This window comes from Sciurus carolinensis, chromosome 12 (assembly GCF_902686445.1).
Source record: "Sciurus carolinensis chromosome 12, mSciCar1.2, whole genome shotgun sequence".
NCBI lineage: Eukaryota > Metazoa > Chordata > Mammalia > Rodentia > Sciuridae > Sciurus > Sciurus carolinensis.
The window spans coordinates 26,337,823-26,361,842 of NC_062224.1; the positions used below are offsets into that span (position 1 = coordinate 26,337,823).

At 35.3% G+C, this 24,020-nt stretch overlaps 1 protein-coding gene across 1 annotated transcript in view; it reads right to left on the reverse strand.

The window, feature by feature from the left end:
* The window catches only part of Malrd1 (MAM and LDL receptor class A domain containing 1), a 686,047-nt gene extending 664,787 nt beyond the window's left edge, over nucleotides 1-21,260 (reverse strand). Inside the window, exon 1 of the mRNA XM_047521295.1 lies at nucleotides 21,062-21,260. Coding sequence (XP_047377251.1) covers nucleotides 21,062-21,260 — 199 coding nt within the window. The remainder of the gene's footprint in view (nucleotides 1-21,061) is intronic.
* Nucleotides 21,261-24,020: the final 2,760 nt, after the last annotated feature.

Here is a 24,020-nt window from a genome sequence, read left to right on the forward strand (position 1 = left end):
TGCTTTATTCCATTATACAATATCTGCAAATGTCACATTCTAAAAATATATGCTCTCAATTGCAAATAGCTATTCCCTGGTTTGTAGGCCTTAGCAACTGTGGAGATTGTCCTTTGACAAGTTCTCTTTCCCTGACTCGTTGAATTGTCCCCAGTGGCAGTAAATGTGTGAGCTAATAGTGCTTGGCAATGCAGTTGCAAGAACATAATCATTATTTGATCACCTTTTCACACAAAATACTGTTTAATAATAATTCTAATAATTTATCTGGTGCATTTTCTTGAGATCATCCATGAGAATTGAGAGCTGATTTAGAATTTTCACTTTTAATAATTAACTAAACCTGCCTCAATGCCGGTGGTCTATTTTATTAACTTTATTCCTAGATTCCTTATTTTTTAATGATTTTGCTAATCATTGTATTGTGTTATAATAACAGGAATCCTCATTGCTATGATTGATTGAAGTTATTTGTTTTGTGCAGTGGTTTATTTATTTCTTATAACAACAGCATGAATCAGGCATTAATCAATTTTAAACTTGAGGAAACTAAGACAATATCTTGTAGACATTAGGTAACTTTTATAAGATAGGACAGTGAGTGAATGCTATGGTTAAGTTGGAATCCAATCTTTTTTTTTTTTTTTGCGGTACTGGGGAGGAATCCAATCTTTTTGATTCCATGCTTAAATTTACAATTTCTCTAAGCCTTTTGGAGTATTTAGAATAGCTAAAATACCCCAGTTATTATCTTAAGACCCCTGGTGATCAAAGGAATCTGGTTGAACAAAAATGAACTAAATTATATCAGTCACTATATCTATATCTATATCTATATATATATATGTGTGTGTGTGTGTGTGTGTGTGTGTGTATGCAACACTTAACAATGTTTCAGTTAATTGGGAGCCACATTTAGAACAGTGGCTATACCATGCAGCCTAGATGCATAGCAGGCTATACAATCTAGGTTTGTGTAAGTATTCTCTATGATGTTCATACAACAAAGAAATTGTCTAATAGTTCACCTCTCAGAATATATCCTGGTCATGAAACAATGCATGATTATATTTGTGTGTATCATTTAATGGGTTATGCATGTATTTACATAAATAGGCATCTATTTTCAAGTTTTATTTTAAGTTCTCAGCAATTTTGCAATGATCTATAATTAGAAAATATTCTAAATGATTTCATCACCATATTTCAGCAATTATGTTGTTTTGATTTAGAATGAGGTGTCCCCCCAAAAGGTCATGTGTGAGACAATGAAAGAAAGTTTAGAGATGAATTAATTGTTAAAAAAGGTTTAACCTGATCAGTGCATTAATTCCCTAACAGGGATTAAGTCATAGCTGCTTTCCTCTGTCATCCTCTTCCACCATGATGTTCTGCCTTACCTCAAGCCCCAGGGAATGGAGCCAGCCATCTGAGACCTCTGAAACCATAAACTCCTAAATAAAGTTTTCCTCCTTAAAAGAGTTCTTGTCAGGTCTTTCAGTAATGGCAGCATAAAAGCTGACAAACACATGTATATAAAATGCACACACATTCTTACATAGGTGACAAATATTTTTTAAAAAACAAGAAAGTACCTCCCAGCACAATGTTTTAGTTGGTAATCTGTTTGCAATGTTCTTTGTTGTTTTTAATATACAGGCTAATGATCATGAGTTCTGGAAGTGTTAAAACAGGGAAAAAAAAAAAGCTAAATGAAGCATTTTTCCCTCTGGTCACAACGGGGATTCATTTTGTTATAAATCTGTTCACATTTAAAACTATTTATTTAAAAACACAATCATGAACTACTGGATTATTCAAAAATCAGAAAACTTTCTAAGTATTCATTTGCACCCTCCCAATAGAGAATTGTACATTTTTACCATTTGAATAGTTCCCTATGTATTGTGGCTGCTCTGCTTTCTCATTTCATATACAATATAGCCACATTCGACTCTGAAACTATTTCCTATAATATAATTGGTTGCCACATAGATTACTACTACCACAACCATCCCTAACATACAGTTAGACCATATAAAGAGCAATGAGGAGTGGCATACAGAAAATCTGGGTAGAATCAAGTTCCTGAACTTTTTCAACTTGTGAAGCTCATCATTTTGTTTTCAATTTTATGATCTAGACAGTTAGAGCTACTGCAAAGAGGGAGGATGCCTCCCCTAAGCATTTTAAATACTGCTTGAAAGGCACAATTAACTCCTGAATTGGCTTCTACAGCATCAGATTCTCTCATTAAAGAACCACTGAAGAATATCCCAGAGATTCCATCTTTAACACCAAACTGGACAGAAAAATATTAAATTATATCCCAAGTAACAACTTGGGCATACGTCTCAGGAAGCAGGAAGTTTTAATTGTGATGATAGTGAAAAACTAAAATAATCCAGAACTAAGGAAAGTAAATGTCTGGGTAAATCAGTATGACATGGAGTCCTTAGAAGAGAGAGCACAGTGTAAGAATTAGGAAAGTTCTAGAAAGCAGAGGGGGAACTTGAAGACGTTAAATCAAACCACACTTAGCTCATGATGTTACCTCATCCAAATTAGGATTTCTCTTCCTTCTGAAACTTCTGTGAGATTCAATAAGTGCTACACATTTTCTATTGTGGTAAGATATACATTACACAAAAGTTTATCATTTTAACAATTTTAAGTGTATAGTTCTGTGTGTATTCACATTGTTATGAAACCAGATACAATTCATCTTAAAACTCTTCATCTTGCAAAACAAAAACTTTATATCCTTCAAACACTACCTTCTCATTTCTTCCTATCCCAGTTCCTTGACAAACACCATTCCACTTTGTCTCTATGAATTTGGTTATTCTGGACAATTCATACAAGTACAGTAATAAAGTATTTGTCTTTGGTGACTTGCTTATTTCACTAAGTGTAATGTCTTCAGGTTAATCTATGTGTCAGAATTTCCTTCCTTCTTTTTTTAAGACTAAATAAGAATGTAAATATAAAATCACATTTTGTTTATCCATTCATCTGCCAGTGGATACTGCATAGCTTTTAGCTTTGGACTGTTGTGAATAATGTTACTTTGAATATAGGTGAACAAATATCTATTCAAGTTCCTACTTCATTTCTCTTCCACCCAGACATGGAACTGCAGTAGCACATAGAAGCTCTACTGTTAATTTTTAGAAGACTTGCCATCTGTTTTCCCAAGTGGCTACAAGATTTTACATTTCCATCAGCAAAGCCAGTTTCTCCACATCTTTACCAACACATGTCATTTTCTACATTTTTGCTTGTTGTTTTTACAATAGTCATCCAAATGAATGTGAAGTTCTGTTAGTCAGCTTATGGTCACCATGACTGAAATACCTGATATGAACAACTTAGAGAAGAATACATTTATTTTGTCTCATAGTTTCAGGTTTTTCCATCTGCAGCCAGTGATTCTATTACTTTTGGACTGAGGTAAAGCAGAACATCATGGCAGAAGGCAGTAGCAGAGGAAAGCTGCTAAACTCCTGTTGGCAAGAAAGCAGGGGGTGAGGGAACCCCGGGACCTGCAACAAGATATAGTCCCTAAAGCCAAGCCCCCATGACCTGCTTCTTCCAACCATGTTCCACCTGCCTACAGCTCTCAGCACCATACAGCAGTGAATTCACCTATCCATGGGTTATTCCAACTGATGGTGCCAGAGCCCACATGATTAATCACTTCTCCAAAGTCCCATCACTTGACATGCTGGACTGAAGACCAAGCCTTCAACACATGAGCCTTTGTGGGATATTCCAGATCTAAACCACAACAGGAGTAATCTCATCACAGTTTTGATTTGCATTTCTCTGTGGTTGGTAAAGTTGAGATTTTTTTTCATGTGCTTATTGAATATTTGTACATCTTCTTTGGGGAAATATCTATTCAAGTATTTTGTCCATATTTAAATCACTTTGGTTTCTTTGCTGTTGAATTGTAGTTCTTTTTTATAATTTGGACATCATATCAATCCCTTGTCAGATATACGATTTGCAAATATTTTCTCTCATTCAATGAACTGCCTTCTCACCGCATTCATAGTGTACTTTGATAAATAATTCTTTTCATTTTAATGAAATTCAATTTATCTATATTTTGTCACCTATACTTTTGGAGTCATATCCAAGAAATCCATATCCAGTATCAAGAAGCTTTCTCCCTTTTTTCTTCCACAAGGTGGATATTTTTAGCTCTAATATTTGGGTTTTCAATTAATTCATTTTGAGTTAACCTTTTGTATATGGTGCAAGGTAAGAGTTAAAGCTCACTCTTTTTACATGAAGATAGCCAGTTTTCCAACCACCTTTTCCTGAAAAAGTCTGTCCTTTCCTCACTGAATGATCATGGCACCAGTCTCAAAATTTACCAGAAAAAATATGTGAGCATTTATTTCTGGGCTTTATATTCTATTCCACTGGTCTATATGATTGCTTCATATCAGCACCATATTTCTAATTACCATAGCTCTGTAAAAAAAAAAAATGTGAATCAGAAAGTGTGAGACCTCTAATTAGTCCCTTTTCCAGATTGTTTGGTCTACTTGAGGTCCATTGAGATTCCCACATGACTTTTAAGATGAATTTTTACTATTCATGCAAAAAAAATTGTTGGAATTTTGAGACATCGTAACAATATTAAATATTCCTATCCATGAATATAGAAGGTATTGTCATTAATTTGTCTATTTAAATCTTTCAGCAATGATTTGTTATTTTCAATACACTCGTCTTTTATCTCTTTTACATAGTATGAAGATCATGTTCTCTGTAAACAGAAAACATGAACAGAGATACTTTAACTTCTTCCTTTCCAATATTTTTTTTTTCCCTAAATGTACTGGCCAAGACTTCCAGTACCATGTGGAATAGAAATGATTAAAGCAGGCATACGTTTTTGGTTCCTGACCTTTGAGGAATCTCTTTCTACCTTTCACCTTTTAGTATAATGTTACTATGGGTTTTTCATGTTACACCTATTATTTTGTTGAGGTCTTTCCCTACTATTCCAATTTTGTTGAGTATTTTTTTTTTTTGGAGGAAAGCTGTATATTACATAGTCATAATTTTTTATATAGAATTCAAGTTAATTTTATTGCTTTGGGAAATTATTACCTTCATGTGGAGAATATATAAAAATATTTTCCTAAAGAATTATCTCCCTTATTCTCAATGTAAAAAGAAATTAATGACCAGTTCCTAAAAAGGATGAAATTAATCCAAAATATTCCAATGAAATGAAAGTAGAATTAAATAATTCTCAAAAATAAATTTAAATGAAAGACTACTATCTTTTGGCTTAGCATTTTGAAAATGTCAATTAGTTTTTATCAGAGAAATTCTTATCTTCCACACTGAATTAATTTTATTCTTTTAATTTACACAGTTTGGAGAAAAACCCTAACTCACAAAGATATGTGAAAGCAAATGGAATTAGCACTTTTGCAGTTCAAACAAGGACTATCCAGTATTACTTAAGCTATGTTCTTGACAAATTGTTGCCTTTAACCTCAAATCATCTTGAGGTTAATATCTTTGACAAGAATTGCGTCATTGATGGTATTTATGTTAATCAGAAAAAGATTATCAAACCATGCTTCAAATTTAACAATGACTTAGGATTAGTAACATTCAAAGGAAGTCTCCAGTGTTTGTTGATGTCTGATAATTTCTCTAGAAGTATTAACAAGGTGTAGAATTCACTCCAGCTTTCAGCAGAATACAATCAAGGATTAGAAGTGTTGCATAGTAGTATACATAGAATTCTGTATTTCAGAGTAGCAGTCAGCCCAGAAAAATCTAATGACTTTTCAGTCATTTCTATTAAGATGAATCCAGGACTTTGAATGAAAAGTTGTATCTGGTGCATGAAGACATTTTCTATTAAATAAGCTAATTGTTGAACAAATAAATTTATGCTTTTTTCCTAAAAAAAAAAAAATTCAGTTTCTCTTAAAAGAGGTAAGATTTCCAAATTCAAGCAAGCATTTTATGATTTACCCATTGGAAAGTAACAATTATTTCTGGGCAGTAGAAAATATTACATTTTAGTCATATTTCTTTAATGGGAATTCACTTAAAAGCTATATAATTCAAGGTCCTTGCTTTTGTAAATTTGGTACAAGCCTTCTCTCAGGATTCCTAACTAACATGCACAGGTAGAAATTATGTTTATTTACAAATATGTTTGTTTGTAAAGAGAAATAGGAGCTTGACATAAAAGCATCACAGGAATTCTATGAGTATACAGATATTGGCCTCAAAATACATTTTGCTTGGGGAAGAAACAGTTCACCATTTGATATTGTAATTGTCAAAATCAAAAAGCCAAATATCCTTCCTGCATCAGCTTGTATATTTGAAGCATAAAACAGAAGAGACTTCCTGGAAAGGCTATGTAGTTTTATCCAATTCCATACTGAAAGAAAAGAATGCAACTGAGGATCCCTCCAATTGTTTAGTCAGTCAGTAAACCAGTAACCAATCTATCTAACACGTATTAACTCTTACGTAGCAATCAGTCTTCTAGAAATGGGAGAGCTAGGGAAATTTTCTGCCCTGATGGAAACAATATTTTGATTTTTTTATGATCTCCTTTAAAATATTAAAGGAACTACTTGTAGTTCAGGAAGATGTTATCCTTTCAGAGAAGCATGCTTAACTCTCTCTCTCTCTCTCTCCTCTCCACTCTCTTTCTCTCTCTCTTTGGCTTAAGAAAATCTCACCAGATTCCAAGGCCCCATCGAGTTCTTCCTAATTGTTATAAGGCTTCTTTTGTTGGAAATGTGACAAGGAATCCGGAAGAACACGATAAAAAATGATTCCAGGAACATTTTAGTTTCTACCTGGAAGAAAGGTTCAATGACCAGCCAATTTCCAGAATGTGCTGGGAATACTTCTTTTTGTTGTTTTCATGTTTTCACAGACAAGAAACGTGCTATTTTTGCGCAGAATCACATTCAGAGATAAAAGGACAATCCACATTACATATGGATTCTCTTTTTTCTTTGTATTTCCATTACCCATTATGAACAAAAACAGTCTGCCACTCTGAAACAATTCTAGATATCAAAATATGTTCAGGAAAATGATTTATATCACACAACTGAGCATACCACCATCCAAGTCATAAAATTTGCCAAAAGTGAAAAGTTCCTAATAGTGTTATTTGACATGAAAAATATTTTATGAAGACTATTTCCCAAATAACGCAAGAAATCTAATAACACACATACAAAAAATAATAATAATAAAAAAATAAAAAGTCACTTCCTGTTCTAGTTCTTTCTGAAGCTCATATTTGGAAGGAAGACTAAGAGAAGCTCTCTTAGAAGAAAGTGTTGGAAGAAAGAGAAAAGTTAGCACATAAATAATAAAAACCCTCATGAACATATTTATTCTAACTAAAACCAAAGATAAAGGTCACACATTCATACTATTATTATTAGTTGAAGTGAGTACTCCTTCAACTTCCCCATTTACTATCTCCTGCTCTCTGAATAATTTTCAGAATTTATATCAGTAAAAAAATTTCAATAAGGAGTTGGTTAATTCACTTTATCTACATATAAAAAAGGTTTACTTTTTGCCAGGCACAGTGGCACACGCCTGTAATCCCAGCAGCTCGGGAGACTGAGACAGGAGGATCAAAGCGAGCCTCAGCAAAAGCAAGATGCTAAGTAACTCAGCGAAACCCTCTCTTAAAAAAAAAAAAAAAAAAAAAAAGAATACAAAATAGGGTTGGGGATATGGCTGGGTGGTCAAGTGCCCCTGAGTTCAATCCCCAGTACCCACCCCCCCAAAATATACTTTTTGATAAATATTCAAAGCCTTCATCAGTTTGTGAATCCAACATTCTTAACTCCCTTCTCCATAAGTCCTATCTACTACCTCCTCTGATTTTAAAGCTACCAGTCACCTTTAAGCAAATTCCAAAGGCCTTTCATCATCCACATTGAGAACAGTGTACGGGTCTGTGTGCTCAGTTTCATTCTTTTATTGTCTTTGTAAAATTTTGTGCTACTGTCCACTTTATCTCATTACAAGCACACACTTTATCTCACTACACACAGCGACTTGTTTTTCTAATCCATCTCAACAGAATCATTCTACAGTTTGTGGGATTCATATATAACAAATCTGAAATTCTTTGGGTCCACAGTAATGTATAAATAAATAAAACTTCAAATACTTAAATGTCATTGAAAAGAAAGACAGTTTGGGAGAGATTCAGGTACATAAACAAATGGTTCATTCTGTTTAGAAAATTTACTATATTTTATAATATCTTTTAAAATTGCCCAGTGCATGAAAACCAGATTTTTAAGTACTGATCTAAGGTAGGCAGTTACTCCTATTTCAAACACAGTTTGCATAGGAACCTAGCTTTATCTTGGATCACCATTAAACAGTTATTATGTGGGGCTATTGACCCCTAGTGTGGTACCTCACCTCCTTCACATTGATAAAATGAGTCTGATGACCTAGAAGAGCTTAAGGACTTTACTCCTGTATGATAATAATTGCTCTAAGATTATGACTATGTACTACAATCATCCAAAGGATCTACAGACATTAATGCAAAATGGTACTGAGTATCCATTGTGATAAAAAAACATTTTACTTTTTTCACAGAACAACCCATTATAGTCTAAGTTGTTATATAGAATTATAGAACAGATCATAGTACACATACGCTGAGTGAAAATTTTAGGCATTTTCTACAAACACTTTAGATGACTTTGTATAAGCTATATGAATCTAGAACCTCCCTCTTTGTTCATTTGAAAACTGAAAACCAGGAATGAGGATCTTTAGAATACGTTATCTAGCATAGGAGAAGTTGAGATTTCTCTGGGCCTGCTTGGAAATTAGAACCCCTGGAAATTTGGATTACAAATTCCAACTCTCAGAATTATGGAAGAGATTCTTCATGACCTTTCCTTTTATGACCCCTAATGCAGCACAGAGGCAGGATTCCTGTGCTGGACTTTCCAGTTTAGTGATTTTACTATATATTTTAGTGTATTCCACAGTTAGTGATGTCTGAAAGAACTTGCAGATTTAGTTCCATTGCTAGAAAACCCAAACATCTTATTTGATAGCTTGAACACATGCTGCACATAGATCTTTACTTTCCTCATCAAATGACCTTCCAGACCACACAGAACCCATCTTCCGTTGGCCCCTGGTCCTCTGTCCCTCCAGTGTTTCTTTTCCACTTCTCCCACACACATGGTCTCACACACATGGATTGGACAGACAGATGATGCTCTCTTCCCATGGTTCTTGCTCCTTCCAAACAAACCCATTAGAGATGGAATCACCTCCTTCCTGAACATCTTATAAACCTGCTTTGAGACTCTCAGAATCTTTGGGTAGATCACTTTGGCAACAAGTCTTGAAATCTTGAAGTCTTTTTCTTTTTTTCACCTCCCAGTATAACCCCCCTCTGCTCTTTGCACCTTGAAGAGTTAAAAATCACTGCAACTAGAATGTAAGAAAAAACAGACATTGTTCAGTTTTGACTAGAAACTGGTTCTTGAATAGCAGACAGGACATAGAATTTGTGCCAAAAGATTTAAGTTGGAAAAACCAGTGGGAGAATGAGATGACCTCACCCCTAGGAGGCTGGGCAGGGGAAGATGCTGGAGAAGAAGATGGGCAGTAGAAACAACATGGAAGGAGGTAAATCGGGGTTAGAAGAAGGGAGGAAAAAAGTCCTGACCTCCAGGGACCACAGTACGGACTGTGTTAATCTGTGTGATGATCAGTATCAGGGAGCTGCAGGGAAACTGAGCACAGGTCAGCAGATAAGCTGTTGCATTCAAAGAAGCACCCCACAAAGGAGCCACTTGAGGTGTCCCCGCTTCAGTGAGATGAGGTCCGTCCCTGATGACTACTGCATGGGTGGGCGGCTCATCAACAAGAGAAGCTGTGGGTACTACTGGGCACACATGTGCATGACCAGGCGTGCACATAAACATGCACATGAAAGAGAGTGCCCTGTCACTCTGCTCTAAAATAAAGGAAAAAGGTCCGTACTCCTGTTACCTAGATGGGAAGCTGTGCTGGGGAAAGACAATTGCCAGGCCCTGAACATGAACAGGCCTGAACAATGATAGGATTTACTCCTGCTACACAAGCAGTTGACCCTACCTTTGCTTATCGAACTTGGATGTGTTATTTTACTAGCAAATTTTCAATTTTCACACTCTGAATACAAAATAACATCTACAACAGAAAGGAAAACAAAATATCTTTCATTAGTTTTGAGAAAAAAATAGAAAGACAAGAAGGAATCCTGTGATGTAGCTTAGATGCCTAATATTACCACCTTGTTCTCATTTCTAGAACACAATACTTAATGGAAAGTCTGGATATTATATTATTATAAAATTATATTTATTTTGACAATAAAAACAATAGAAGCTATTTTAGAGATATCAAGATATACAAAAAGAAAAATCAAGTGTAAGCACAATATAGAATTAGTTTCATCTACTATTTTCTATTCAATGCCAGGCCATATTTTTAAGAACACTTCTTGATTGTAATCATAATTTTCCACAAAATATATATCATAAACATTTTCCCACTTTAAATAACATCAAAATTACGACAGATGGCTGCACAGATGTCTGTAGCATAGCTGTATTATAATTTATTTAAACATGAACCTAATATCATAAAATTAGATTATTCTTAATTCTACCATATTCAATTAAGTTGTGAGATTTTTTTTACATGAACTCTTATAAATTATTTCTTAAAATAAATTCCCCAAATTGAAATCTTTTTCCAGAGTGTATGAACACTCTCTAAACCCTATTCATATTACAAAAATATTATTTAAAATGTATGAGTTGCCAGGCACGGTGGTGCACACCTGTAATCCCAGCGGCTTGGGAGGCTGAGGCAGGAGGATGGTGAGTTCAAAACCAGCCTCAGCAAGTGAGGTGCTAAGCAACTCAGTGAGACCCTGTCCCTAAACAAACTATAAAATAGGGCTGGGGATGTGGCTCAGTGGTTGAGTACCCCTGAGTTCAATCCCCAGTACTGCTCCCCCCAAAAATGTAAAAGTTTATAATATTTTTGTCTACAGTATATAATAATGTTTATCTTTCTCATACTCTTCTCAACAATGACATTCATTTATTATTTGTGCCTATTTCACTTTTAGAAATTAGTGACAGGTCTCTGCTTTCCTTGGTGGTTTATGATTAATGGCGAAGTTGCTCACGTCCTCATGTGTCTTTGTCTTTTTGTGTGAGTTGCCTTCTTGGAACTGTTGCCCATTTTTCTATGAGAAAACGCATCTTTTCTTTGATGTATTGGCCGGGAACACAATTATTTTTCAGATATATTGCAAACATTTTTCTTCTTTCATCTTACTTGTGGTGCTTTCAATACACTGAACATTTTAATTTAAATAGTCTAATTTACTGATTTTTTAAAAACTTCCTTTATCCATTTTCTGGATTAAAAAGCCCTTTCCCATCCCATTGTTTATACTGCACCAATATTCAACAAACACATTTTGAGGATTTGTTACACATCGAAATAGAAGAGAAACTACTTTTCAATACTGATTATCAAGAACTATAAAGATTTTGGCCTTATTGTTAACATTTACCATTTTATGTTTAGAAAATTTTGGTATATAGACCAGATGAGAAATTTATTCCATGAAATTGCCTTATAGTCATTTGTCGTACATAATAAATAGTATTGTATAATGATGAGTATGAAGGGTTCTAGAATCTGACAGAATTGGTCATGTATTCCTGTTCTGTCACTGCATAACTGTGTCCTTTGACACTTTAGTTTTCCTAATCTGGGACTTATTTTCTTAATCTTTAAAATGGGAACAATACCACTGTTTTGGAATTGACGAAGATTAAGTGAAATACCATGTAATAACTGCCTAACAGTGCTGGGCATACTATATGTACTGTATACCTATGAGCAGAAATGATTACTGGCTTCTATTCAATCTCAGCTGACTTCGAATGCCACTATCATGTATTAAATATATTGCAGATATGTTTAAAATTACTAAAAATCATACTTTTTTCTAATTATTAATTCTCATAATGTTGAAGTAGTTTTCAAGATTTATTACTATATTCCAATTAAAGAAATTTCTTTCAAAATCATCTTTTTTTTTCTTTTTATTTCTAGCTATTTTCCAGTTGAACTTCCAAGACACTATCAGGTTCTAATATTTATCCTGGTCAGACTTTTGTACAAGAATGTAATCAGCAAGTAAATTAACTTTATGAAAATATTCCTCCATCTATGCTAAGCCCATGGCTAATATCATTCTAAATGGTGAAAAACTGAAAGCATTCCCCCTAAAAACTGGAACAAGGCAGGGATGCACTCTTTCACCACTTCTTTTCAATATCATCCTTGAAACTCTAGCCAGAGCAATTAGACAGACCAAAGAAATTAAAGGGATACGAATAGGAAAAGAAGAACTCAAACTATCCCTATTTGCTGATGATATGATTGTATACTTAGAGGAACCAGGAAATTCCACCAGAAAACTTTTAGATCTCATAAGTGAATTCAGTAAAGTAGCGGGATATAAGATCAATGCACATAAATCTAAGGCATTTTTATACATAAGTGATGAATCTTCAGAAAGAGAAATTAGGATACCCCATTCACAATAGCATCAAAAAAAATAAAATACTTGGGAATCAATCTCACAAAAGAAGTGAAAGACCTCTACAATGAGAACTACAGAACACTAAAGAAAGAAATTAAAGAAAACCTTAGAAGATGGAAAGATCTCCCATGTTCTTGGAAAGGAAGAATTAATATTGTCAAAATGGCCATACTACCAAAAGTTCTATACAGATTCAATGCAATTCCAATTAAAATCCCAATGATGTACCTTACAGAAATAGAGCAAACAATTATGAAATTCATCTGGAAGAATAAAAAACCCAGAATAGCTAAAGCAATCCTTGGCAGAAAGAGTGAAGCAGGGGGTATCGCGATACCAGATCTTCAACTCTACTACAAAGCAATAGTAACAAAAACGGCATGGTATTGGTACCAAAATAGAAAGGTGGATCAATGGTACAGAATAGAGGACACGGACACGAACCCAAATAAATACAATTTTCTCATACTAGACTAAGGGGCCAAAAATATGCAATGGAGAAAAGATAGCCTCTTCAACAAATGGTGCTGGGAGAATTGGAAATCCATATGCAACAGAATGAAACTAAACCCATATCTCTCACCATGTACGAAATTAAACTCAAAATGGATTAAGGACCTCGGAATCAGACCAGAGACCTTGCATCTTATAGAAGAAAAAGTAGGTCCAGAGCTTCAACATGTTGGCTTAGGACCAGACTTCCTCAACAGGACTTCCATAGCACAAGAAATAAAACCAAGAATCAATAACTGGGATAGATTCAAACTAAAAAGCTTTCTCTCAGCAAAGGAAACTACCAGCAATGCAAAGAAAGAACCTACAGAGTGGGAGAAAATCTTTGCCAATCATACTTCAGATAGAGCACTAATCTCCAGAATCTATAAAGAACTCAAAAAACTCTACACCAAGAATGCAAATAATCCAATCGACAAATGGGCTAAGGAAATGAATAGACACTTCACAGAAGAAGATCTACAAGCAATCAACAAACATATGGAAAAATGTTCAACATCTCTAGTAATAAGAGAAATGCAAATCAAAACCACCCTAAGATTCCATCTCACCCCAATTAGAATGGCGATTATCAAGAATACAAGCAACAACAGGTGTTGGAGAGGATGTAGGGAGAAAGGTACACTCATACATTGCTGGTGGTGCTGCAAATTAGTGCAGCCACTCTGGAAAGCAGTGTGGAGACTCCTTAGAAAACTTGGAATGGAACCACCATTTGACCCAGCTATCCCACTCCTTGGCCTATACCCAAAGGACTTAAAATCAGCATATTACAGAGATACAGCCACATCAATGTTCATAGCTGCTCAGTTCACAATAGCCAGATTGTGGAACCAACCTAGATGTCCTTCAATTGATGAGTGGATAAAGAAACTGTGGTATATATTTACAATGGAATATTACTCAGCCATAAAGAATGATAAAATTATGGCATTTGCAGGCAAATGGATGAAATTGGAGAATATCATGCTAAGTGAGATAAGCCAATCTCAAAAAACCAAAGGACGAATGATATCGCTAATAAGTGGATGACGACACATAATGGGGGATGGGAGGGGTTAGTGTTAGGGTTAGAGTTAGGGTTAGGAGGGGGACAAGAATGGAGGAAGGAAGGACTGTATAGAGGGAAAAGAGGGGTGGGGGGGCAGGGAAAAATAACAGAAAAAAAATAAAAAATAAAGCATTGTTCAATCTCAAAAAAAAAAAAGAAAAAAAAGAAAATATTCCTACTTATACTATTGAAGTGTCATATTAAGAAGCACACTATTAGAATGAGTCTTTCTACATATTTATAATTTCTTCTAATTTTCTCAAGAGAGACCCTACATACTTATTACTAGATTTCTTATGTATACAATTCTGTTGTGCTATAGAATGAATATGTATGTTCCCTAAGATTCTTAAGTTGAAGCCCTAATCCCTAGTGCAATAATATTTGGAGGCAGAGTTTGGGGGGATAATTAGGTCATGAGAATAGAGTCATTGTGATGGAATTTTTACCATGATAAGAAATGCATGAGAAATGTATTGTCTCTCTGCCACATGAGGACTCACAAGAAGGCAACCATTTGCAAGCCAATAAGAGAGTCTTCAGTACAAACTTTGAGTACTTCAATGAACCAATGACTTTTAAAAGTAGTTGACCTTTATGTCATCCTATTGAAGAAATACTGTTTGTTCTTATCATTATTTGGTTAAATATTATCATCTCTCAAATTCTAAAAATGCACTAACACAATTTCTACATTTCACATAGAAACTTAGATATAGATAACATAAAGATATTTCAAAAAAAAATGTTCCTAAATTCAAAAATGCAAAAGAAATTAGGTATAACCTCAAAACTTCATGCTATATCCCATCAAATGATAAATATAAAACTAGATTACTACTCCACATAAAATACCAGCATGAATAGAAATGTTCTGAAGCGTGATACATGGCAATGGAGAAAAATGTTCAATTAAATGAATATATTCTCTTTTGAATCATAGTAAATTTGACTCTAAAGTTAAATATGTATAACAGCTAATTTTAATACCAACTTCAGGTATGCAAAAGGAATTCTAAGGATATTTTCTGGAATTTTAAGTAACTGATAATACTCTAATGATGGTGATCCATTGCATGGGATATTGCTCCATGCCACATGAATAGTACATTTCATAATCTTCTAGTTCATTTGGATCTAAATGGTAGCAACAAAAATAATACTTTCTACTTATTGTTAAGCAAAAATAAAGCAAAGTCAAATAATTTTGAGCAATTGTTAGTAAGAGAAACTAAAGTATCTTTGTATGTTGTAAAATGACTCTGATATTTAAAAAAAAATAAAAAACAAGTAAAAAATAAAAGAGTAAAGGAGGCATGGGAAGAATGTCAGCAAGATGGCAGAATAGTTTTTGTCTTCACGTCTTCTCTCAAGTAGCAACTATCCATAGACAATACCTTTATGGAAATCCCAGAATATGAGAGTGAGGCTGAGACCCTTCTTCAGTTGGAGAACTAAGTCACAGTTGAAGAGTAACAGGAAGAGTTTCTTTAACTGTCGTCCCTTAACCAAGCCAGGGCAGTGCCATACACTGAGGATTGCCCACGTCCATGGTTTCTACAGTGGAACATAGAGAAGGCAGACTTGTCACTGGAGCTATCACCAGGACTAGAGCATCTGGGGTCAATTAGGAACAATAAGCTCAGGGATAGGGCTCACGTATACAGATCAAGGGGATGCTTCTGAATTCCAGATAGCAGAGCTGCCACATTAGTCTAGCCAACACACTGCTGTTCAGGAAGCATGGGCTCTAGGTCTTCCAGGCTTTAGTCCCTAGCCAGCTTCTCCACCCAGCCCTGGGTCTTGCCTTAAGCCATTCCAAAGCAGGTCAGCAATTATCTGAGGATGGGAGAATCTGGTCTTTCCCTTTCCCAGCAGTCACCCAGTGATTCAACCAAGCCACAATGCTCTGCTTCAGCTTCTCAAGGCCTGGAGACAAGTCTGAGTCTATGTGTATTTATGGAGCCTGGACTCTAGCTTTGTCTACACTGGGTGTCTAAGTAAAGACCTGGGAGGCCTCATCCAGTCTCACAGGCAACACATAACTCTTCCCAACTATAGATTCCAAACAACAGCACAGCCAGGGAAGACCTTGCTCTATCTGAGGCCATTGAAGGGCCTAGTCAGCAGCTCTACCTGATACAAAGTCCATCCAATAGTCTTACTGGACCACAGAGAAAACCAGCAAGTTCCACTTGACCTCAGAGCACAGACAGTGGTCCAACTCCAACAGAGAACTGGACACCAATGCCTGTCTGTCCCAGATCATTACCAGAATCCCAAGCTAGCCAGAAGCAGTGGCACTTGCCTATAACCCCAGTTGGTTCAGGAACCTGAGGCAGGAGGAGCAAAAGTTCTAAACCAGCTTCAGCAACTTAGCAAGGCCTTAAGAAATTTGTCAAGCCCCCAAGACCCTGACTCAAATAAAAGTATATTAAAAAGGGCTAGGGATGTAATCCAATGGTTAAGCACCCTGAGTTCAATTTTTAAAAATTAAAAAATAAAATAAAACTCGATTTAGAATAAATAGTAAAGGTCTAGCACCACCAAAGAACAACTGGCTGCTTTCTAAAATGCACAGATGTCAGTGCAAGCACACAAGGATTATGAAAACTCTCAAGTGCTCATAGAACATTCTCCAGAACAGGTCATGTTAGACCACAAAATAAATCTTACCAAATTTAAGAGGATTAAAATCATATCATGCATCAAAGCCTGAAACTGGAAATCAATAATAGGAGAGATCTTGGAAAATTCACAAATATGTGAAAATTAAGCATGCTTCTGAGCATCCAATAGGTCACAGAAGAAATCAAAAAGGCGATTAAAAAAATACCTGAGACAACTGAAAATGGAAACACTACAGAACAAAAGTTATGGAATGAATAAAAGCAGTCTTAAGTGGGAAATTCATAGGGATAATCATCTACGTGAAAAAGAAGATTTCAAAGACACAATTTAACATTATACCTTAGGAACTAGGAAAAGAAGAACAAACTAAAGCCCCAAGTTAGGAGAAGGAAAAAATAATAAAGATGAGTTTTTAGATATAAACATAAGAGCATGGCCAACAAAAGCAAAAATAGACAAACAGGATTGCATCAAGTTAAAAAGCTTCTGCACAGCAAAGGAAGCAATTAACAAAGTAAAGAGATACTCCACAGAAAGGGAAAAAATATTTGCAAAGCATACATCAGATAAGGAGTTAATATCTGGAATACATAAGGGACTGAAACAACTCAATGGCAAAATTAAAAGAGAAAGAAAGAAAGAAAAATAAAAACATAAACAATCTAATTTAAAGTTGGGTAAAGGACCTGAACAGACATTTCTCTAAAGGAGACGAATGAACAGCAAGTATATGTAAAAAGGTTCATCATCACTAATCATTAGGGAAATGCAAAATAAAACAATGAAATTTCAGCTTGCACCTGTTAGAATGGTGGCTATAAAAAAAAAGATAAAATGTGAATGTTGGCAAGAATGTAGAGACAGGGAAAATGAGTACATTATTGATGAGAATGTAAAGTAGTATCACCATTTTAAAAATCAGTTTGGGGATTCCTCAAAAAACTAAAAATACAACTACCATATGGTCTAGCTCTGATACTACTTGGTATATATCCAGAGGAACTGAAATCAATATGTTGAAGGGGTATCTGTGTTCCCAAGTTCACTGTAGCATTCTGCATAATAACCAACACAGAGAATTTACCTAAGGGTTCATGAATGAATGAATGAATAAAAAATAATTTGGTATGCATACACAATGGAACATGATTCCATCTTTAAAGAGAAGGAAACTGTGTCACTTGTGATGCCCTAGTTAAACTTGTAAAACACTATGCCAAGTGAAATCAACCAAGCCAGAAAGACAAATAACTCATGATGTCACTTACATGTGGAATCTAAAAAGGTTGAACTCTTAGATGTTGAAAGTAGAGCAGTGATTGCCAGCGGTGTGGGGACAGGTTGGGAAGTTATTCATCAAAGTTATTCATCAAAATTTCAGATATGCAGAAGGAATAACTTTTGAGACCTATTGCATAGCAGGGAGAATGCATTCAATGTATTGTATATTTCAAAATAATAAAAAGTAAATTTCAAATGTGTCATCACTAAAAATAAGTAAGAGAGGTGATATATATGTTAATTTCATGATTTAATCATTACACATTTTATACATACAACATCCCTATGTGTCCAAAATGCAATCATAATTTTTCAATTAAAAAAAATATTCAGTCAGGTGTGGTAACATGCACTTATAATCCCAGGCACTCAGAAGGCTGAGGCAAGAGGATCACAAGTTCAAGGTCAGTCTTTGCAACTTAGTGAGACTCTGTCTCAAAATAAAAAATAAAAAGGGTTGGGGACATAGATCTGTGTAAAATGCCCCTGGGTTCAAGCCCTACTACCAAAATCATCATCATCATCATCATCATCATAAATAATAGCAAAAGACAAGGAAAGAATAAGGAAGCAGTCAGTATGGGTCAGCGAGCGTGGAAGCAAAAATTGCAATACTAGAAATAAGATTTTTAAAACAATGCACAGGCCAGTACTGCAACATTTATTTACCTGGCTAAGGATGTCAATAAATTCTAATAAGGAGGGATTCTTGTCAACACTAAACATGAACAATTGTTATATCTACAATTTATTTTTCATGTTCTCTATATATTAAGTGCTTTTAATATTGTCTGCAAATAGAATTTATTCCATTTTGAAGATGTGATTTTTCTACCTAATTTCTTAGGGGGAAAAAACAAGTTAAAAAAAACAGGTTCATGTTTTCTTAAGAAGAAGTCCATCCCGCCAAGTAAGAACATTTTCAAAAACCTATTCATAGCGTCAGTTGCAACAGAAATCCAACTTCAACTACGTCAATTTTATTAAGAAAAGTCTTACATATTAATCTATTTCTTTAAAGGTCACACCACTTTAAAGGTGGCATAGATTGATTTTTTTTAAAAAATGTGGCTACTCTATCCTCATTATACAGTTAGATTTTAAAAACTCTATACATTTAGCGCCACAGGTTGTCATGGGTGAAATTGCTAGGCCATCATTATTCCTTCACAACATTATCGCTCTAGCACGGCATACAAAAGAAAGAGTTTAAAGTGAGTTTCCATTTTATCTACAGGTTCTTGCCCACATTTTAAATAAAATACCAAAGTGGAAACATCTCAGAAAAGAAAATGAAAAGCAAAAAAGCCAAAAGGTGACCTCCCAATGTAACATTTAAAATGAAATGTGTTTATTCGACAGATCCATGCCTTTGCTTTCCTCTGAGGCTGAGTTATTAGAATTTTTCATGCAGCTGAGACCTTTCCCACTCCACAGCTTTCTCCTTCCTCACATTAACCTTTTCCCTGAAGCAAGAGCATGCATGTTATCGCAGCAAGAGTGCTAAAGGAAGCTTCATAGAGATTAATAATAGAAGAAGCTTTGCACTTCTTGTCAAACCAACTGGGTGGTTGCTCTTCGCTGCTCACTGAGGAGCAGTGAGGGCTTTCCCGGACAGGCTAGAGCAAGGGACAGCACACCCACATTTAGCCTCTCTGGAAAAATTGGACAAATACAAATGAATCCTGTCCTTGGTTGTGCTTTGTATTTAATAGTTACTAAATATGAACAGCATGATAGATATGGGGAAAAATATCATTAGCCTGTTTCCTTCCACAAGAAGAAATTCTTCAGTAATCCTATTTTATTGTTTTAATGTAATAATGATAAACACGTAAATAGAAGGCAAATGATAACATCGAATGTGTACAGCCTTATTTTAGTAGAAGAAAATGAAGAATTGTTTAAACACTGATTGATATTTTATCTGAATAAAAATAGAAAATATATGTTTGAGCAAAGTGACTTACAATAATAGAATTAGTGACTCCAGATAATTAATTGCATCAATAGCTCTTTGAACCAACAACAACCCTAATGGTGATTTTATGAAAATGTCATTTGCAGGTTATTGTATGCAAGAATGACACTAGTCTCCATTGCCAAATGTAGTGTTCCTCCAAGTTTTAACATCACAGAAAAATATATGTCATTGTCTTATCTGCCTTTGGTAACCCGTTTCCTGTTCATTACTGCTATTCCAGGAATGCAATGGAGTATTTTCCCACCTGTGAGAGTTTTTTCTCACTTTCTGATCTTTTATAATAAAATGCAGATTCAAGATCACAGAATTAGTGAATGGTTCACCCAGGACTCAAATGTAGGTCCTGTAGTCTCTAAAGTCTGTCCTCTTTCCATTATATTGAAATCAAAATCACGAACCAAAGTTGTGCGACAGGTTTCATTGCTACCAACTCCCTCGAAGGTAGTGCTCTATAAATGAAAATAAAATCTACCCATCCAAGCTAAAATTCATTTCAAATATTTCCACATAAATTCAAACTTCAACTCATAATTCCAATCATAGCATTTTATGACTGCATTGATGAGTTTATTTTGAATTTTGCTTCACTAATACAGCATTAAAGCTTCACTTTTGCTTATCGCTCCTTCTTTACAATCAGGATAAACTGACTTGAAATACATTCCACAGTTAAAAATATTACTGATTTCATATTCATTAAAATAATTTTTAAGCATGAACCAGATCTTTATTAAACACTATTTTTTAGTTTCTAATTTATACTAAATTGTTTTAAACAATTTATACTCAAGGCATATAAAATAAAATCCATGCAGAACCAGGAATCTAGATGAATCTCCTGGGCTACCCATAAGCCCCTGGTTTGAAGATGTTCAGGGAACTGAAATTGGAAGAAGAGAATTACACTTACATTGCTGCTCATCACTATTGTCCCCACACTGATCTGTGAAGTCACACACATTGTCAGGTGGCAAGGAGACCCCATTGCCACACTGAAAGGCTTCCGTTCCTTGCTGATCCAGCAGAGAAATGAAAACACAGGAAATCCAAAGGAAACAAAAAGCTCCATTCATTGGGAATGCTGACATCGTGGCCAGGAAGAAGAGCATTACTGTTGTTGTGTATTAAAGATCAGGCAGTTGTAATAGGTGAGTCCATAACTGGAAACATTCTTTTTCTTTTCTCTCTTCTTTGTTTTCCAGATTTGCTTCTTAGGATTGGATACTGTTGGTAACTAGCTGCAACTCTAACAAATGACTCCTCGGGTAGTTACTTGACTCTTTGAGAGGCGTACCTTTAGGAAATATTTAACTTGAGTAATTACACCATTTCTGTAGCTAACTAAACATGGATGTTTATTGCTCTATGTGTGCCATGTTCAAACAATTTATGGTCATGCTATCTCGTGAAAGAAAAATTCAAAAACAAAGGACAAGCACATAAATGGGTTAGGGTGGGAGAGAACCATAATAAAATTCTAAATTACATAGAAATGTTCTACCTTAATTCCTGTGCTCACTTAATCCTATTCATGTAATTAGAAACTTATAATTTCTAAAATATTTTCAAATATTTCAGGTGCCATTTTCAGAATTGCTCAAGAGAATGAAATGGTTTTCCTCTTTAAATCATTAGAACCTCATCTTGCTGTACTAAGAACCATAGATCTTTAAAATTGAAAGGACATTGGATTCTATTTTATAAAAATCACATAATTTGGGTCCAAGGAAATTATGGGATCTGCATGAGAAAACCCAGTAAGTTGTTGTTAGAAAATAGAGCTCAGCTATCCTGCTGCTGAGCACTGAGCTTTCTTCTACAGCACTCTCATTTACCTGTCTGTTCTTTACAAATCAAACACACACTCCAGGGTGCATATTCAGAGTGAATAGTATAGAAGTTGAAATTACATGGAAACATTAAGTATAAAATACTAATAATTGTAATAGTTTATGAAGGTAAACATTCAAAATATTTCTTTATGTATGATTTCTTGAAGGCATTTCAGAGTTGTTTTTTAACTATTTTAATTTTTATAGTGTAACTCCAATAGCCAAAGATAACCCACAAGCCTTTCAGAAGCAGATAGAGAATGTGAAGGGGAAAGACCACAAATTAGGGATAGAGAATATATCTGGGCATTTTTTTTAATGTTATAAAAGTAAATTTCCCCATATTCTAGAAAAAAAAAAAAGTCATGAAAATATTCAGGGTGTGAGCATTTGGGATTCTGGAGGGGAGGGGAGTCTATAATTTTGTAGTCCACATAATCTAGGATTCCCATGTTCTATTCCATTCCATTTTCAGAAATATCTCTTCTTCATAACTTCTTTCATAATTTTCCGTATGGAAAATGAATGCTGATTAATGCCTGCTCTACCTCTTTTTTTCACTTGTCTTTTAAATGTTGATTATCCTTATAGTTCCATGTAAAAGCCCCTTCTCTGTTCAGATTATGCTTTTTCTTCTCTCCCATGATTTCGAGAAGTTTATATTTATTGGTGTCTTCTAAATCTCTACCTGCAGTCTCAGTATACACTTCTCCATCCTGTGCACACGCACACACACACACACACATGCACACACCCATACACATGCAACGCACATACACACCTACCCTAATTGACATGTCTACTTGAATCAATAGTGAAACTCATCTTTCCTTCACCCACACAACCAAACAGCTATTACTCCCATATTCTGTATTTCAATGAATGCTATCTTTGTCCAACTGCCCAAATTCAATATATCTCTGGTCCCTGGACTAGACTCACCCATTCTATTAATCACTAAGTCTTATATATTCTATGTCAGTTAAAGTTTTGTCAGTTCTCATCTCCACAACACCCCAAACTGGATATTTCTACTACCTTCAACTCACTTTCCATGCTTTGTGTGGAGGGATAATTCTAAAGCACAAATCAAATCCTACATATAACCTCCCTCTGAAGTCAGTGCGAATGTTACTGCTCAGTGTGGCTTAAATACGGGCTTACCTTGTTTCCTCCTGGCTTAGGTTTTGCCTTGTGTTACTGAACTATTGCTCTGGCAGTTTTCTAAACACATTGTTGCCAAAACCTCGGTCCTTGTCCCCAGTGTCAATTAATGCCAATTTAATAATGAGGACACGGTTTTGAGAAAAAGGAAAAAGTTGTTTTATTGCTTTGCTAGTAAAGGAGAAACAGAGGTAACTCCTGTCCCTGGGACTGTGATTCTGCCCATCAGGAGAAACAGGGACTTTTAAAGGAGCGCTCCAAAGGTTCCATTCCAGGTGTGCCCTGACCAGGGACCCAGGGTGCTTTGATGGTGTGTTAAGGTTCACTTGTTAATTTGTTCCTTCCTAGATCCTCTGGCAGGCATCCCCTTCCTGTGGAGCACAGATAACTCAAGGTAAGCTTGTTCCTTGCCCCCAGGTTAGGGAGGAGGAGAGGGAAAAGAGGAAAAGAAAAGGTGTCCCTTTTTAAAAAAGCCTAGAGCTATACTCAAAAGTGAAATAGACACTGTCACAATACCCTCTCTCTGGTTCAGATCTGAGACCTCTCCCCGCCCACCCCCAGTCACCAGGTCCATAGTCACTATTTACATTTCAGTTTAGAAGACTTTCTCTAAGGTACCTTGGGTGGCTGTCCCAGAGTGGGTTATTTCATTCCTAGGTTGTTTCCCAGCCTTTAACACTTACCGATTCTAACACCTGCATGTCCAGTGTGGTCACAGTCTGCTTACTTAAGTGACTATTAGCCTGTAAGAACAAAGCCGTTTGTATATTAGGACTCCAGACTTGCTCAGCCTACAAATCTGATACTTTGTATTCTGACCTTCTGATTCACCATTTTCCCCTCCCCCTATGAAAAATCAGTTATATTTCTTTT